The sequence below is a fragment of the Perkinsus marinus genome, assembly GCF_000006405.1.
Source record: "Perkinsus marinus ATCC 50983 genomic scaffold scf_1104296967704, whole genome shotgun sequence".
Classification (NCBI taxonomy): Eukaryota; Perkinsozoa; order Perkinsida; family Perkinsidae; genus Perkinsus; species Perkinsus marinus.
Window position 1 is genome coordinate 69,349 of NW_003203465.1, and position 18,176 is coordinate 87,524.

At 47.1% G+C, this 18,176-nt stretch overlaps 4 protein-coding genes across 5 annotated transcripts; 1 reads left to right on the forward strand and 3 right to left on the reverse strand.

Annotated features, from left to right (window-relative positions):
- Nucleotides 1-1,081: 1,081 nt before the first annotated feature.
- On the reverse strand, nucleotides 1,082-2,545 carry Pmar_PMAR027536 (conserved hypothetical protein; the record flags this gene model as incomplete). Its single annotated transcript, XM_002768643.1, has 1 exon — nucleotides 1,082-2,545. One exon carries the CDS (start codon nucleotides 2,543-2,545, stop codon nucleotides 1,118-1,120), a length of 1,428 nt encoding a protein of 475 aa, XP_002768689.1. The 3' UTR covers nucleotides 1,082-1,117.
- Nucleotides 2,546-4,717: 2,172 nt separating this feature from the next.
- On the forward strand, nucleotides 4,718-7,794 carry Pmar_PMAR027537 (conserved hypothetical protein; the record flags this gene model as incomplete). Of its 2 annotated transcripts, XM_002768644.1 has the most annotated exons (13): nucleotides 4,718-4,851; nucleotides 5,034-5,146; nucleotides 5,197-5,349; nucleotides 5,599-5,689; nucleotides 5,735-5,841; nucleotides 6,066-6,123; nucleotides 6,166-6,248; nucleotides 6,292-6,359; nucleotides 6,403-6,448; nucleotides 6,676-6,777; nucleotides 6,822-6,903; nucleotides 7,358-7,613; nucleotides 7,661-7,794. In XM_002768644.1, the coding sequence occupies exons 1-13, from the start codon at nucleotides 4,756-4,758 to the stop codon at nucleotides 7,792-7,794; spliced, it is 1,389 nt and encodes a 462-aa protein (XP_002768690.1). In that variant the 5' UTR covers nucleotides 4,718-4,755. The 2 variants fall into 2 exon arrangements, with proteins under 2 accessions (XP_002768690.1, XP_002768691.1); XM_002768645.1 differs by having other exon boundaries at nucleotides 6,822-7,613.
- A 353-nt stretch (nucleotides 7,795-8,147) lies between these two features.
- Pmar_PMAR027538 (conserved hypothetical protein) lies at nucleotides 8,148-11,819 on the reverse strand (the record flags this gene model as incomplete). Its single annotated transcript, XM_002768646.1, has 13 exons — nucleotides 8,148-8,263; nucleotides 8,475-8,550; nucleotides 8,598-8,699; nucleotides 8,747-8,873; nucleotides 9,200-9,313; nucleotides 9,363-9,433; nucleotides 9,706-9,791; nucleotides 9,840-9,974; nucleotides 10,279-10,552; nucleotides 10,595-10,674; nucleotides 10,912-11,011; nucleotides 11,056-11,185; nucleotides 11,656-11,819. The coding sequence occupies 13 exons, from the start codon at nucleotides 11,817-11,819 to the stop codon at nucleotides 8,148-8,150; spliced, it is 1,575 nt and encodes a 524-aa protein (XP_002768692.1).
- Nucleotides 11,820-12,465: 646 nt separating this feature from the next.
- Pmar_PMAR027539 (conserved hypothetical protein) lies at nucleotides 12,466-17,445 on the reverse strand (the record flags this gene model as incomplete). Its single annotated transcript, XM_002768647.1, has 14 exons — nucleotides 12,466-12,510; nucleotides 12,553-12,798; nucleotides 13,036-13,098; nucleotides 13,288-13,375; nucleotides 13,564-13,695; nucleotides 13,741-13,805; nucleotides 13,940-14,099; nucleotides 14,148-14,227; nucleotides 15,279-15,423; nucleotides 15,894-16,027; nucleotides 16,130-16,378; nucleotides 16,582-16,599; nucleotides 16,669-16,903; nucleotides 17,384-17,445. The coding sequence occupies 14 exons, from the start codon at nucleotides 17,443-17,445 to the stop codon at nucleotides 12,466-12,468; spliced, it is 1,722 nt and encodes a 573-aa protein (XP_002768693.1).
- Between the last annotated feature and the right edge of the window lie 731 nt (nucleotides 17,446-18,176).

Genomic DNA, 18,176 nt, shown 5'->3' on the forward strand with positions numbered 1-18,176 from the left:
ACGGGGGCGCCTTGTGTCAGGGTCGACGTGGCTGTGAATCAATCGCCGTCGCGGACCGCGACACGCGGGATTGTTAATCATGAATGATGCCCTCCGTGATCGATGAGTGTCCAACTGCTTATTACAACTTGTGTTCTCGCATGAAGTAAGCTCTCAGCAAGCCATTACGGGCGAGGAAAGAGCTAGGCGGCTTCACCCTGGTACGGTCTGTTCCTCTCCTGTGAAAGCCCTTGGGTTGCCTCAGCTAAGTAGGCCTGATTTCACTCGGGTGAAGTGGGAGTAGAGGATCGTATTGTCTTGAACCTCGGCTGTTAGTAACGAAATTTAAAGGCAAACAGCGGTATGTAGTCTGTCACCGGTGCTCCAGCGAACGAACTGATCGATGTTACATGTAGAACTCCCCTTTACCGAGCAGGGAAGTGAAACAAGTCGGCGGCCGGCTACGAAACCTTGTGGACTTGGACGCAAAGCCCCCTGTTCAGAGGCGAGTCAATCATGGCCGAAAATCTTTCTCTTGATGGTGTCAATATACCGTCAACGAGTTCTACAACAATGACTGCCCCCGAATGGAGTGTCGTACGCTCCGGGGCCGGGTTCATCCCAATTCCGGTGAGCTTTAACCAGAAGGATTCGCTACCGAATCCAATAGGTTCTCTGAAAACTTGTCGGCGGAGGATCTGATACTTTAGCAGAATACTGCGTCGCGGTATCACCCGTGTCAGCGTCTCGCGGACTATGTACAATCCCTTCCCGTTGTGACTCTTCATGCAATCGACCAGTCACTTGTAAGCTAGTTTTCTCCATGAACTAGAGCAACACTCTGAATCGTTTCGAAGTTCAACGACCTGGGTTCAGTACGATAATGATTTTTCTGCTAGCACTCTAGCTTGAACTCTAGCTGTTCATTCACACAGTATAGTGGTGTGTCATGAAGCATCCTACTCCCTCGATAGACCTACCCCTCATCACATAAACGAGTTTCTTGCTCCTCTTGGTAGTCTTAGACACCAATAACAACACAGCTCATCTTCAATTACGTGAAACAAAAAATCAATCCCCCCTGTGGAGATTACATCACGGGTCAAAAGTGTGAATGTCAGATAATGCCAATAGATGCCTATTTCATCTGAACCACCGGAGGACCTGCGGGACGACTTTCTGCAGGAGGATTCAACCGTGCGGCGATTCTAAAGTGGTCGAACTCTATCATGCGCCTATCGGTCATTGTATCATTGATACCCCAAAAGATCCCCTCTAGCGCCTCGTTAGTGACCTTCAGCTCGAGATACCCCCGAACGTCAGGCCATCTGATAGCTGTGCGCGGCAAGTTATTAAACACGAAATTACCCTCTATCGCGCCAGCACTTCCAGCGAGAACATGAACCGTGCCATCAACAGGATGTGTCCTCTCATAGTAATGCCAATGTCCTGCAACGAACAGATCCACCTGGTGCTCCTTGAGTAGAAGTCCCAAGGCAGGATACATGTGCTCCTCGACAGCTCTTTCGGATGGATCGTAAGCCGATACCAACATGGGACGGTGGGCGGTCACGACGACCCAGGGAGTTACAAGTCTATCGACGCTGGCCAGTTGTTCATCGAGCCACCCCCATTGCTCGCTGCCTTCAGTCCAGTCATGCTCAGAAGAAAGCATGACATAATGAACGAGACCAAACGAGAAGGAGTAATACCAATATGGGAACTGATATCTGTGTCTAGTCGGGACACCACACTCCCCACCAGAGTCCGAACCAAAGTTGCCCCAACAAGGATGCCAGCCTCCACTAGTATGATCAAACTCGTGATTACCAATACTCACCATATAGGGCATCCTCATCGCCACCCCTTCAAGGGCAGTACCAAACAAGTCCCATATACGAGCATACCCCATAGCATAGGACACATCACCAATGTGCACTGCCATCCTCAACCTTGTATTGGACCGCATATGGTCGACTACCCAGTAGGTATCCCACCTTCCGCTAGGAACATCTACTGCATCAGGCCCTCGATAGTAGCCCTGAACCCCCATGTCGCCAAAAAGAGCGACACTGTGGGGCTCATCGGAGCTCGGGGGAACGGGGGCGGTGACTGTGAAGATTTCCGAGCGATGATGAATGCCACCAAAGCGAACACGAATTTCCCCTTCTAATGATGCTGGTAAATCCGCTGTATAGAAGAAGCCAGGATCGTAGTAAGTCTTCGGATCTCCATCCCGATTACACATATCCTCATAGTCGTAGGTTGTAACAGAGGCATGCCTCACAGACCATTCGGAATCGCCAGCAGCCTTGTACTCGACGATCCCCGGGCTCGGATCCCCACTAACCCAATGGACCTTGAGAGCACCGGAGACAGTATTCATGCTGACGTGGCCTTGAGTGGGCTCAAGATGTCTCATACGGAACGTCACTCTCTCCTCGGCCCGACAGAGGCAGTCGCCAGTAGCACCAGAAATGTAGCGGATATCATAGAATGAGGACCTGATGTTCGTCAGAGACAGCGTGTGTTCTGAGGCGCCGATCAAGTGTGGTTTGAACCGCATAACGTAGTCGTGATTCCTTGTAGAACGGAAGGGTGGAGCGAAGAAGCCTATCCAATCCGAATCGTTGGTAGAGGTTGGGGACGACCAGTCCAAATGCAGTGGGTCTCCGCTCCTAGCGAGGACGGTGGGATTGACGCTAATAGTACAATGCGCACCACAAGGTGGAAGAGAGTATTCCGCCACTGATGTCGATACTGGAGAAGGACGGAGCAGCCATATGAGGAAGGTCAGCATCTATGAGCGCATAAAACATGGTTATCAACGGGGCAGAGTTGGATCGACTCTCTGCTAAATCGATACCAATTCGGATTCGTCGACGTAGTGGAGGATGCATTCGAAAGTTTCTTCCTCTTACAGTTGTCCCATAGGTGAGATCAAACGCAGTCTCCCACCAGAGATGTTCCCAATGAAGGAACCCTCCTGACTCTGAGGGTGAGCTTATTGAACAACAAACCCTGTGTGCATCAGACGCGATCTATGGTTTCTATTGTAATGTAATAATAACATGCGGATTCATAACATCTCCTCCTCCTCCTCCTTGGCGGCGGCGGCGGCGGCTTGGGAAGGGATGATGGCCTATGAGCTTTTTACAAGTTCATAGTTACAACTTCTGGAGACCTATTTCACACTGAGGGATATCAATATCGCCGAGTGGGGCAACTATGCCATCCCAAGATATGCCTCAATACAATCAATTCCCTCGCCCGGGGCAACTATGCCACCCCAAGATATGCCTCAATACAATCAATTTACCCGGCTGGGGCAACTACGCCACCCCAAGATATGCCTCAATACAATCAATTTACCCGGCTGGGGCAACTATGCCACCCCAAGATATGCCTCAATACAATCAATTTACCCGGCTGGGGCAACTATGCCACCCCAAAATATGCCTCAATACAATCAATTTACCCGGCTGGGGCAACTATGCCACCCCAAGATATGCCTCAATACAATCAATTTACCCGGCCGGGGCAACTATGCCACCCCAAGATATGCCTCAATACAATCAATTTACCCGGCTGGGGCAACTATGCCACCCCAAGATATGCCTCAATACAATCAATTTACCCGCCCGGGGCAACTATGCCACCCCAAGATATGCCTCAATACAATCAATTTACCCGGCTGGGGCAACTACGCCACCCCAAGATATGCCTCAATACAATCAATTTACCCGCCCGGGGCAACTATGCCACCCCAAGATATGCCTCAATACAATCAATTTACCCGCCCGGGGCAACTATGCCACCCCAAGATATGCCTCAATACAATCAATTTACCCGGCTGGGGCAACTACGCCACACCAAGATCAGCGAATTAGTTTCGGAGGAGTTTAAGGTGTGATTATCAGTTGCATTGGCCCAAGCGGAATAACTCCAGTCGAAGAGAGACGTATGAGGCAACTTGACGCTGATAAGGTTTATTCCATTTCAACCCAAGGCAGTTACGTTGTCAACTCAGTACCAACCGGTCTCTATTGCCCAACACAATGATAGCCCATTAGATTGCTACGCCCAGAGTGATGAGATGTTCTTCTGACAATGGAGAAAATCACGCTGGAAACCAGGGATGGTACATCCGTCTATAGTAAAGTTGTTCATCGCATTTATATTCGGAATTGAAGCTACTTAGGGCCTGTAAATGTGAGATTAATTGATGATCAATTATTGATCTCGATCTCCCATACCGCGAGGTTGATTACATTGAAGATAGCTACCTTCCTAGGTAGCTAGGGGCGCAGATAGGACCCGTTGAAATCCCGGATTAAGTAGCATGGAACTGGAGGACGCTGTCGACGACATGTCGTCACGCGCCAGTGTACTCCCATACGATCGCCAAATTTGCACGAACTGCGTGGGTACACAAATTGTCTAACTGCAAGAAGTGCAAGAAAACGTGATGAAATTACGCACGATGTAGGTTTAGGAATGCGTTGAAAAGAGTAGAACTGTAGTGTTGGGAGGCGTTTAGGATAAATAAGTAGGAAGTAGCGTATTAGAGGGGCATATGCTGAAAATGGGGTAGCATGTAGTTAAAATTTGTGGAAGAAATTTGAGAATGTGAAATATTAACGCACGATTATATCCACCTAGCTTAAAAGTATTAATATGCGTGCTAGTGAAACGACGCCTCGCCACGCACAATTCTTGCGGCGATATGAACTTGCGTAGTTTGTTCTTCCGTGTTTGGCCTTCCTCCCTACTAGCATGCCAGCATTACTGACATTCTCTAGCATCCGATTGGCTCCGCCATTACTACCATTATTGCCACCTCTCATCAAAGTTGGACAAATGATAGCCCCAGTAGTAATCCTCTCAGTATCCGTCCAAAAATGTGAGCTCTCATATACATCTTGACCATTGAGTAGCTAAACCAACTTGTTTGCTACCAGAGAGCTAATACGAAAATGGCCACTTCGTGTTCAACCTCACGTCCATGTCGAGATTCTGGTAGTCATATGGAGTTTGCTCTCCCTCGTTTGCAGTTCCTGGCCAAGATTGCTGCTAAAGGGGCTCTGGGAAAATACATTATAGCGTCTAAAACTAAGATATTAATAGGATCTAAATGGACAGCCAAAGCATTGCCCCTAGCCCGAGCGTAACGGGAGCTCACGGGAACTGTATACACTAGGAGCGCCTATATGGCAGTTACTCAATCAAACAGAAGGCTAATGGGAATCGCCATGAAGAATATCACTTTTGGATTTTCGACAAGTCGGTGGCGATTTTGTCGGTACTCACGGCTAGCTTGACGACTCTGATTATACTAGGCAGTCTCGAGAGGAATCCCTTTAATGAGAGGTAGCATTATCAATTTTATCTACGACTTCTGCGCGACTGTTGTTCCTATGTGAAATTATCGAAGTTTACAGTGTTCGCTTTCTTCACCTGAGCCCAGGGGTTCCTCACTGACTATAGAAATCTACATACGAGATCGGATACAGGTGTGATCAAAAACCAACAAGAATTCCCCAAAATTTTCTCAGAATTTTCATACTGTCTCCAACATAATTTCCCAAACTGGAAGTTCATGCAATGCAGCATTCTCAGATGGCGCCTCCTCCATCTGTCAATCACAGAGGAGCGGGAACTCGGCGAGAAAGCCGCTGAAGAAATACTCGAGCAATGCCTCGCAAACGACGTAGACCGACGCACTCGCGTTCAAGTGGCATTAGATGTACATCAGGCGCGCGCTGTGCTTGCATCTGACCATCCATTGACTCGAGAAGTTGTTCGCATAGTGGAGTCGCTGAACAGAGAACTGCCTCAGCTACTAGACGATTATTTGAAAAGGTGAGTCGTAATAATTTCAACGAGTCTTGGAGGAATATATGTTCGCTTCCCTCAGCTGAGTTCGTGCTTTTTCACAAGAACTGTAGTTCAAGTTTATATACGAATTCGGGTAGAAGTGCAAAGATTTCCCAAATCCATATTGTCACCCACACATGCAGTTGACCATGTGCATATTTCCCCCCCACACTGATCTCAACGCTCCTATTTGGTTTGCTATTGGTCAGCTCGGGAGCCTCGCCTCACACGTGGGAGGAGAGTAAAGAGCTCATTCCGCACTGGAAAGTGAGAAGCATACGAACTGCGGTGTATAGGAGGTCCCTGAAGGTGCATCTCATTCTCTCTGACACTTGCAATGCCACCTGCCTCCCCAGTGGTGATATCTTCATTTACGCTGGTTGCATCGCACGGTAGATGTTGATCGATGAATAGTAATGAGAAACACGATGTTAGTTGTGGCACCCGAGATCGTCTAGCAGCCATAATAGCACATGAGATTGCCCATGTTATCAGCCGTCACGGTAGGCTACACTGTAGATTATCCTCACCGTATAATGAGCTCAGGTGCAGAACAGATCAGTGCTGCTGCTATTATGGACGTCCCTCTAGGGTGGGTCATCCTTAGGTTACCTCCTGTCAGTGTAGTAGAATATGCACATGGTCAACTACACGTGTTAGTACCAATGAGGAAATTTGAACAAATTCTTATTGGTTTCTGTACATCGCTACCCGAATTCGTGGGGGAACTTCTATGGTTAGTGAAGAAAAAATTCCCGAGCTCGGCTGAGGAAAGCGAACGGATATTCCAACACTTCCTCCTATACGTCCTATTCAAAGGTACTTCTCCTCATTCGCGACGCTCTCCATGACAGCCTTTGGTATTTTCCGATACCTCTTAATGTGGCACCGACCTCCCACTAGCTGGATCGTTGATTTACCGTAAACTCCTAGGGTCGTCCGAGCCGCTCTCAATCACACTTTAGATATTCAAGACACTGCGAACACGAAGCAGACGTGCTGGGCATGGAACTGATGAGCCGGGCTGGATACGATCCTCGGGCCGCTGTAAGTGAGTATGTATGAACTTGTGTTGGAGTTGGAATATATGCTCGCTTTCCTCGACACAGCTCAGGAGTTTCCAAAGCTAATTATAGAAATTTATATACGAATGATGGTATAAATGTGCAGAAATGAATAAGAATTTTACCAAAATTTCCCCGGAATTTCCATATTGTCACCAACACATGTAGTTGAGCTTATGCATATTGGTGGAAACACTATTAGAATGTCATGGCCGTATGCACTCGATTCAAGATAGCATATGAGAGAGTATGCACATGGTCAACTACATGTGTTGGTGACGCTATGAAAATTTTGAGGAATTCCTGGTCGGTTATGTACACTTCTACCCTGATTCGTATATGAACTCCTATGATTAGTGAGGGAATCCCTGAGCTCAGTTGAGGAAAGCGATTATATATTCCTCCAACACTGGTTTGAGGATAACCGTTTCCACCAGATCGGTTCCCAAGCAGTTCTGGCAGCAGTTGAGTCTGTCGGTAACAAACCATCGTGGGCGCGAACGCATCCTCCATCCGAAGAGCGCGCGTCAATTCTCCGAGCTAACTTACCACACTGTCTGCAACTCTACGCGGCAAACGCTGCGAAAGAAATTTATTACGAAGCCGCACTGGCCGTTGATGAGAAGTCATTTGCAAATCGTATCAAAACACTATTTTTCGGTACTGCAGATCCGCGGCGACGCCGTCTACAAGGTGAGTGTGTGTGACAGACTTCGGGACAAGTTTGCATATTTTTTCAGACACGGTCGAGCATTGGTCCCGCGTTTTGCGTGAAGACATAGCACGTCGTTATTGGGATGAATCAGTGCGGATTGATGATGCAGTGACACCGCGATTTTCTGATCATTTACGAAAACTTCTTTCTGATGTGTAGCACGTTTCTACTCTATTCCTCTTTGGTTGGAATAGTAACCTCCTCAATGTACTGTAATTCATACTATATGAAAAGTACTGCAAATTCAATCAAATCGGTAGTAAGGTGATGGTGTCACCAATCACCACGTAGTAAATCCTGGATGTAATGGCAATCACTCGAAATGGAGGATGCTGTTTCTCGGGTTATGTAACCCCGCGGACGTATTTTGGTATTTTCTCGTCTCTATTTGATGTTTGTACTTTGGATAAACTATATATACTCAGTCGTCGTCCCCAAAAGTCCCATCAACTGAAGCTCAACTCGATCGAGTGCCTTCACACTCTAGGTTTCTTGAAACACTCGTAAGCCAATCAATTCCAAGAGGTCGTCGGTAGCAAGCCTCTTAATCTCGCCCCCAACTGTAATCGCTGTACAGCGTCCGATGCCTTCTTAACCATAGGGAATGCAAAGCTCAGCTCCAGGAGATCTGATCGAACCAGTGACGCACAGACGCCAGAATGGAGGAAACAACAGTGTTGGAATAAATTTTCGCTTTCCTCAGCTGAGTACAGAAGTTTCCTCATTAATTATAGAAGTTTTCAAATAAATTCGGGTAGAAGTTAACATAAACCGATGAAAATTCCACAATTTTCCTCAGAGTTTCACGTGTATATTTTCTCACGCCGGGCAACACTTACTCGTCCCCAGGAAGGGCAACGACAAACCAACACCAGCTGATGCACGAAGGCCATCCTTGAGATCTCCAAAGAGGCGCTGAGATGAAGCAATTAAACAGATGGTTAAACGCAGCATGAGGTTACCTCTCTGTTCAGCTGAGGCTTCTCAACAAGGCAGCCAGCTTGGGCGAAGGCGAAGGCTCTCATGTGGATTGAAAGCGTCCCTCCGTCACGGTCATCATCGAACTAAGCCAAAGTGGATCTTACAGCTCCTACGTCGTACGAGCTCCTACTTCGTCGTCATAGTCACTGGGAGGCTCAGTATCATCACTAGAAGTTCTCAGATTGTTGAGGAATGTTATTGGCATCGACCCTTGCACGTGTGCGCTCAACAACATATCCCCACCGGTGTAGTCGTATCTAGAAGTGTGGGGGAAGTATGCACATGGTCAACTACACGGGTTGATGACAATATTAAAAATTGAAGAAATTTCGGAAAATTTCGTGTAATTTTTCCACAGTTCTACCCAGAGTAGACTCCTATGATTTAGTGAGAGAACTCCTGAGCTCAGCTGTGAAGGCCAAACTTGCATCCAAACGCGGCGTACGATGGAGTTTCGCAGCCCGTTTCGCGTTAAGTGGCATAATACTCAGTGAAAACCCGATATTTGCGATATATGCAGTAGTCGTGAAATATATTTTTCATATCGCGGTCTGTGAAACTTCAATCAACATGCGAGGCTTACGTAGGATCAGCACCAGGAGCTCCTCCGACCCTCGGCGCTGCCGGGCCCGCTGAACGATATCGGAACCCTCGCAAACCCGATATGGGGTCAACCGCTCCACCGCCGAGGAAAAACCTAAAGTGATGCTGATGAGGTCATGTGAGGAGGAGCATTCAAGTCTGACCGATCCTGTAGTGGTGTGACGGAGGCTACGCCGGCTTGGGTAGGGGGGTGTACTATGAGGCCTCCGGATACCTACTTCAAAAAGATAATACTCAATCGACTTATGTTACATCCACTGCGTATGCTCTAAGTCGCGTTAATACAAGTGTATCGAAAACGGGTTACCATTCGCGGCCCAACTTTTCTTGGATTCCACGTTGAGACCTCGCAGATGCCCATGTGAAAATATATACAACAATTCCGCACATATTTTCATAGAATTTGGCAATTTCTATTCGAAAATATAAACCATACGTTAACCTCATATAAAAGACCTCAGTCGAATTCACAGCGTCCCATATCACCCCAGCCTCCCATGTCCAGTCCCGAGCCCTCCACAGATACCCATGATACTCCGACAGAGCCGCCAACTTAAGGAAGCTCACATCACCTGATCACAATTTCCTCCATACCTCCATCACTACCATTCTAGTACTACCAAACACCCCTGGTGTGAGGTCAGCGTATGCGTGCAGTAGTGAGCCCCCAACAGCGTGGCTACTGCCCTCCTCTGCTTCGTCGAATCGTAAATCATCCCGAGTATAGGCGTATTTACAACTACTTTTCATAGTGCCTACCAACGACGAGGAAAATATGCATACGAGGACATTTGTGACAAAAGCGATATTCGCGGTGATATGCAGTAGTCGTGAAATATATTTTTCACTAGTGCTTTTCACCTCACAGGAGAAACTACAATGTTGGAAGAATATATGTTCACTCTCCTCAGCTGAGCTCGGGAGTTTTCTCATGTAACAAAGCGTTCATCCGATCTCGCGTACAAATATCCGGAAAACAGTAATAATTCCCTAAAAAAATTTCCCCCTTGGTCGCCGAAAAATGTAGTTGAGCATGCACATACTTTCCCACCACATTACGCAATGGAAGCCTCCTAACCGCATAAGACGCCGACGTCTTCTTCTCCCCTTCCGCGCCACCCTGTCGAGCCGGTTGAATCTCCGGGAGTAGATCCCTCAACGTAGAACTAAGTGTGAACGTGTGGCGTCCAGTGGCCCGATCTGTGAACACAGCTGCGAGACCAGTGGCAATGCCTCTGCAACTCGAATAGCCTCGGAGGTCTGTAGTATCTCTCGAGGCTTCCACTTCGAGTTCCCAACCTTCCGAGGCGGGTGTAATACCAACTCCTCTCAGCTGAGGAAAAAATATCTCAAAAATTTCCCGAAAATTTCTCACCTTGGGAATGTTGACAGTCGCATTCAACATTTGTGATCCCGGCCACGCCTTGTTGTAGCGGAGCGATACCGAGCTGAGGCCTCCAAAAATATATGGTATATTCATACTCATATCTAAAAAGGTGTGGGGAAATATAAATGCATTCAACGACATGTGTAGGTGAAATTTGTGGAAATTTTGAGGAAAATTGGGGAAATTCTCAATGGGGAGTTCAACTGTACACTTCTACCCGAATTCGTATGCAAATTTCTGGAGCTACTGCACTCAGCTGAGACCAGAGTGCATAAATTCAAACACTGTTTAGAATTCCCTATTACCAGCTCCAGGCTCTCCCAAGCGATTCATGTCTACTCCTGCTTCGTAGTTGCGCTGTTTTTCAACTACTTCCAAAGTGACATCAGCGCTGCCCGGTGGGGACTGCGAGAGATAAAGTGTGTGATAACTTGTGATTGAGGGCTTACTCCGGGCATGTGGTCAACTGTGGCACGGATATCCTCAAAAGCATTGAGTTCCTCCAAATCTCTAATGGTCCTATTCAATGTATCATGGAGTTCTCCATAGGTATCACACATTCTAAGTGGCCCTATGAACCTGAATTCGAGGTGTTGGGCGGAATATGGTAAGTCTACTACTACTACTACTACTACTACTACTACTACTACTACTACTACTACTACTACTACTACTACTACTACTACTACTACTACTACTACTACTAGTACTACTACTACTACTACTACTAGTACTAGTACTAGTACTAGTACTACTACTACTACTACTACTACTACTACTACTACTACTACTACTACTACTACTACTACTACTACTACTACTACTACTACTACTACTACTACTACTACTACTACTACTAGTACTACTACTACTACTACTACTAGTACTAGTACTACTACTACTACTACTACTACTACTACTACTACTACTACTACTACTACTACTACTACTACTACTAGTACTAGTACTAGTACTACTACTACTACTACTACTACTACTACTACTACTACTACTACTACTACTACTACTACTACTACTACTAGTGCTACTTTTCAAGTAAGGCTTCATTCAATCTCCGCCTCCCCTTGACATGAACTCTGACCTCAGGAGTCCGCTCATCCTGCACACGGTGTATCTCCGGGGGCATCTCAGTGGTATCATCCCCTGCTCCTGTTGGCGTTGGTGTTGGCTCCTCTTCTACTACTTTAGACATTGATGCTGGTGGAACAACAAGAACGCTGACTGATTTCAACTATGACCTTCTGAGGATGCGACAAGTAGACTGAAAATGAACCAAATATTACATCCTTGCGCGAATACAATCAATACTGTTTAACCAAGATTCGCGATGCAGCACCGAGTGATATAAGCCCCGCTGCACGTCCTCAAATGAAGGTAAGCGGCGATCCTCACCCCTACTTACCTGAGCTCATGCATAACCATTTTATCAAAACATGGGTATTGTAGCGAACAACAGTGACGACTACGATACAGTCTACTACGACATACCATTATGTGGGGATATGCGCCAATACAATTTTACTGTTTCTCATGTCGATACCATAGAGAACTCATCTGACCAGTCGCACTGGGCAGAACTAGGCAGTTGCTTCTGCAGATCTACACAGCAGTGGTGGTGGTGGCGTTAAATGCATCGTGCCAGCAGACACGTGCCGATCGAAAACTCCCCCGGACGATTCTCGTTGTTTATCATTCTCGCACTTGTTTTTCACGCAGTTGAATGTAGTGCATCTGTAGGGCGTCAGTTCGAATCGAGGCGATGCCACTTTTTTCTCAATGCAAAACACAACTCCTTACTCGCATCAACGACGTGATGTTGACATACATGAATTTCATATTCACTCGCTTTCCTCCTGGTCTCTGTTCAAACTCTGCCGTCGTATCTATACAGAGATTACTCCATCATCAGAGTGATAATCCATCACCTTTTTCCGCACAGCAATCTTCCCCATGAAAGAACTCTCGAACAGCTCCTCAGTAGACTTGACAAGTTCTCCTGTAGTAGTTATATACAATTCCAGAAGGGGTGTAGTAGCGAGCTGCAATGGACTCAACAACGCAGTCGCCTCTGCCAAGACCCCAGGCTCATGCTCTGCTATCCAACGCTGTATCCTATATAGGACATCCACTAGCCGTGTAGAGGAGTCGATACCAATAGGCCCGACTGGTATCTACCACACTGAGCAGTGTGTAAAAATATTCGCATGCTCACCAACATGTGTTGGTACCTATATGAAAATTCTGAGGAAATTTCGGCAAATTCTTGTTGGTTTTTGAGCATTTCTAACCGAAATCATGTGCAAACTCCTATAGTAGGCGAGGAAACTACTGAGCTCAGCTGAGGGAAGCGAGCATATATTACAACACTGACACTGAGTGAAACGACTTGTTCAAACGCTGCTCATTACCTTCTCCCCTTCCACGTGTTGGGGGTCAAGCATAAACACCCGCAATAGGGCCGCCTCGGGCGTCTGTGGGGCCGATCTCGAGTTCGCCAACTTCCTCGAACAGCTCGACAACTTGTCGTGTATAAGACGAGTAGTGACCTCTACTGCGACTGTATGCATATGAAGATCTTCAGCAACGACAGGGATTATCGATTGAAGTAACAACTGCATAGAATACAACTAACGAGACGGGAGGAAAAATGCAGCGCTCACCTGCTCAGCTGCGTTGAGTAGCAGATTATCAAATCTACCGATCGCGTTGAGTTCGGCTAAGGTCTCGGCAATAACCCTTTCGGAAAATCTACAGTCGAAATAATAAAAACCATAACCAGTGTGGGAGAGGGTGTTGGTGGTGATATGGAAATTTTGGGGGGAAATTTTGCAAGATTCTTGTTAGTTTCTAAACTAGTTCATGAGTAGTGAGGAAACTAACGTGATCAGCTGAGGACTGCGAACATATATCACAACAGCACTTTTCGTAATTACTACTTGTTGGCAAACCGTCCAATTTCGATTTTCCTCTCGAGCAGCTGCCTTGCTCTGACCTTCGCATCAGCCTCTCTGATGAGCTCCTGAGTTCGTTCATTTCGTTCCACTTCGATCGCCTCGAGCCGTTCGTATCTGCTACACTACCCTACGGCACCGTCCATACCGTAATTTCCTCACTTCTCCCGCTCAGCTTTCTGCCTCTCATGCCACCTCTGCTGGAAGTCTGCAATGGCCACTTGTTCCTGAATTCCACCAGAGTTGTGATATCTCGAGTGAGCGATGATACTATTGTTCATGTATGATAACGCCGTCAAAGAAGACTTTTCACAACAGTTCCTTTCGGAGCGTGCCTACTGCCCACTCCTACTAGTACTACCTCTTCTTCCCGCACTTCCTCCAATGCCTGTTGCATCGTCTTATTAACTATAACATCAATTATCTCTCTCTGGACCTCCTGGCCGTCGAAGTCATATACATATTTCTCGTCAACTTGCGTCACGTTATCCATCCCAGTTCGCATGGGAGGAAGCGTCGGTCTGAAGTAGTAGTAGTAGTAAACCCTATACCTCGAAGTGCTCAGCTACTCGCGTTCATAAAACGGCTCGAACTCTTCAAACTCGTCAATTTCCGTACCAATAGACTTGCCCTGCTTCACGACTACTTCCTGAAAACCCCACAACGCTACAGGCGGCCATCAACGATCGTTTTAACACTTTTTCAATCAGATTTTCTTCGAATCCAACAGTACTACTGCTGCTGCTTTTCTCACTGCTGTCCTCCTTTGCAAGGAACTCGCCAGTAGCCACTTTTTCGAAGACCTCCTTCAACCGTCTCCTCATCGACTTCGCAGGCCGCATCGGTGAAAGCCTCGCTACTCCCACAGTAGAGCGGGTGTCAGCACTAACCCTCTTCTGGTGCTCTATTCTCCGCCTCGTAAAGTAGCCAACGTTGGAGCCTCGAACTACCCGGGGGTCCACAGGGCCTCGCCCACTCGCGCTGGTACTGCCAATCGTCATTATAAACTGACCGGGATCCAAAGCAGTGCTGGAATATACTTTTGTTTTCCCTCAGCTAAGCTCAGGAGTTTTACAAGTAAATAATACGACTTTATATACAAATTCGGACAGGAGTGTACAGAAACCAATGAGAATTCCAGCGGAGGAAATCTCGGCGATCGAGAACTCCTCCGTTTGATGCTAATATGTACAGTGTGTTGCCAGCCTCAGCAAACAACCGCCTCGAAGTCGCCGACAGCCGAAGCGAATCACGAACCTAATTTACAGGTTTCGTGTTGTGCCTTTCGGCCACTCCCCCTCCCGAACTCGCCGATCACAGGTGTCACCAAAGCCCCCCTCACAAATTTCACATTCTCACCAACACACATACTTGACCATGTGCGTATTCTCTCACTTTGTGATTAACATAATCAACAACCTCCAAGTGGAAACTGTCATCATTCAAAACGTCTCGATGCTCAATGGTAATGTTATAGTCACAATAGGAGCAATACGAAAATGCAAATTTCGTCTAGCGGAGCGAAGCAAATATACCAGAAAATCCATCTTTACGTACATGAGCAATCAACCCTTTCAGTCAATACTACTCGACGACTCACTATCGCTATTCGAAGCACTACTGCTACTAGAAGATGACGATACAGACTCCTCCTCTCCTCCTTGTGGGAACTCCTCCAACTGGTGTTGATCCTCAGCTACCCTCTGCTGGTGTTCTCTCTTCACATCAGCAGCTATACCCCCATCATTATCAACCTCCTCCTCCTCTTCTTCCTCCTCATCATCGACATCAGAAGCTCTGATATCCTCATCCCCCGATTCAAGATAGTCACCATCGCCTTCTACACTACCCTCAGAGGATGAGGAAGAAGAAGAAGATGATGCCATAGAACTCCCTAGAGCTGCCTCCGACTCAACACTTCTCGTCGGGGCCCTCTGCGTTCGCACTCTACTACTCTTCCTCAGCCCATTAGATAACGTACGACTACCCAATGCCTCAACTGATGCCACTGCCTCTCCCATGGTGGCCTGCTGTTCCTGATGGACGTGGCGACGCGCAAGGCGGGCTTCCCTAAAGCAGTGTTGAAGTAGGAATATATGTTCGCTTTACTCAGCTCAGCTCAGGAGTTCTCTCAACAGTTATTGGAATTCACATACGAATTCGGGTAGAAGTGTACAGAAACCAATGGGAATCTCCCTAAATTTCCTCCCAATTTTCACATTATCACCAACACATGTGGTTGACCATATGCATATTCTACCAGACTGTGGCTTGAAACAGTAGTTTGAGTGATAATCAAAATCTAAGTCACTCACCGGCTAAGATTCTGCGACTCCCTCCTCGCACTCCTTGACCTTCCACCCGACACGTGATCCTCTTCATCATCATCTTCTACCTCCTCAGGATGTTCACTACGTTTCAGCGCTCGGTTGATCTGCTGGTCAAAGGCCTGACAAAAAACACCCTCACCAGGGTTCGAACCCACGCCCCTCCGATTCAAAAAATCGCACAGCGCCGCCTACCACTCCGACAACCAAGACCCTAGATTCACCTTCGATGTATAATCAACCCTCTTCCTCTCCCTCCTCCCCGGCGCTTGAGCCAATGCCTCTGCATATCTCGCGGCCGCCATTGCTTCCTGCTTCTCCTTCATCGCCAATCTCCTCCCCCTCCTCTCAGCCGCTTTAACCTCCTGATCGACGTGCTCAGCCAAGTCCTTCAAATTCCGCGCCAGAACCAACTGGTGACAATTCAAACAGCGTATCGGCCCTGATGTGCCCGTCAGAGGCCCCGAAGCAATCTGAGAGTTCACAAAGGAGTGGTATGACAACTTCTGCAGCAATAACCATACCATATCTTCCTGAACTCTCTGAGGTTGACCTCCACACCCATACGAGCGTACACATCCTGCATGCATTAACCCATCACATTGCGGACAGTGCATAGGCGCCGCCTGACTCTGCTCCTTAGCTTTATTCGAAGACCGCTGCTTCGAATACTTACCTTCTGCAACTTCTTCACCTACAATTCTTTTTCACTGTAATTTGACACAACCAGCCAAGCACTACCACAAACAACACAAAGATTCACTTGTCCATCATCATCCCTTTTCCTCTTCTTAGCACCTCCACCCTCCCGATGCCGATTCAGCTTTATATCAGTAACCTTTCTATTCAGCTCTGATTTAATTCTCAGAATCTCATCCTCCAAGGACCCAGCTATAGCCGGCAGTAGAGCTCCCTCCCAAACTGCCAACTCCACTTCCCCGTTGCGGTCTTCCTTCCACACCCTTAGGCCCATCTCACTGTCCCTCACACACCACCACCTGACAGCGTCAGTCTGGTAAAATACGCACATGGTTAATGACAATATTGAAATTCTGACAACATTTTAGAAGACCCAACCAGGTTCCTATATGAACTCCCATAATTAGTGAGAAAATTATAAATCTCAGTTGAGGAAAACTGAGCATATTTATTCCCACACCGACAATCTCATTGCCGATCACTTACCACGCCTGATATGACATTCGCTCTAATGAAACGGTCTACCAACCACTCTACGCTACTATGAGGAAAATGAGGGTATAAAAGCATACACATGGTCAACTACCTGTGTCGACCACTACAAGAAAATCGAGAAATATTCATGGAAATAATTCTACTCCATTTCTACACTCCTACCCCAAATCCTATAAAAATTCTCATAACGTAATCCCTAAATTCAGCCGAGAAGATTGACTCTCTATTCTCAAACTATACAATTCTCCTGTGCCATTCGAACCCGTCTTCCTCGCCATCACTACCTCCTGCCCTTCACATCAAAGCCAACTACCCTGCCAGCTTCCCTCTGCCCTCTCAGCGGCATATACGTCGAGATCGCCGTCGTTGACTCCACTGCATCAGTGTCAGCCGAGGACGCCACGAGGCAGCCCGGAATGTTGAATAGTAGCCCAAATACAAAGCGTATCTTAGGTCCAACCATGCAAGATTCAAATTAGGTCCGAATACCATCCTTACTATCCTCATTCGTTCCAATATGTTCCTCTGTGACCACATCACAAGCTGCTGAGGATCGTCAACCACCAGGCGCCCTTCTTCATCCGTAGGAAACTCCACACCAGCGACCGGTCGTATTCCCGCTAAGACTTCAGATTCAAAACCGTTCTCGAGGAAGAGCTTTCCGATCATTCGTTCAATCCGAGTAGATACCTCCACGTCCGTAGTAGTAGCCGCTGGATCTGTCATGATATCCATACCACTCCTTCTCCACTTCACAGCAGAACAGCTACTACATATAACTGGTTTGCCTAGAGGATGCAAACACTTTAGTAGAATGTCCTTAACAAAGCCCTTCTATAATTTGCGAGTTGTAGAGGTCTTTGAAGAACCCCATGAAGCTCCACTGCGACAAAGGCAACTAACAGAACACGCTGAACTCAACCCAAAATCCGACATCATCACCAACACCTACTACTACCACTACTACCTTCAGTCCTCTGCCAAATTCCGATATGAACATACACAAATACATAAAGTCCGTGCTGTACCAACACGCATCTCCAATTCTCCTTGCTGAGATCTCCTATATCCCTCGGG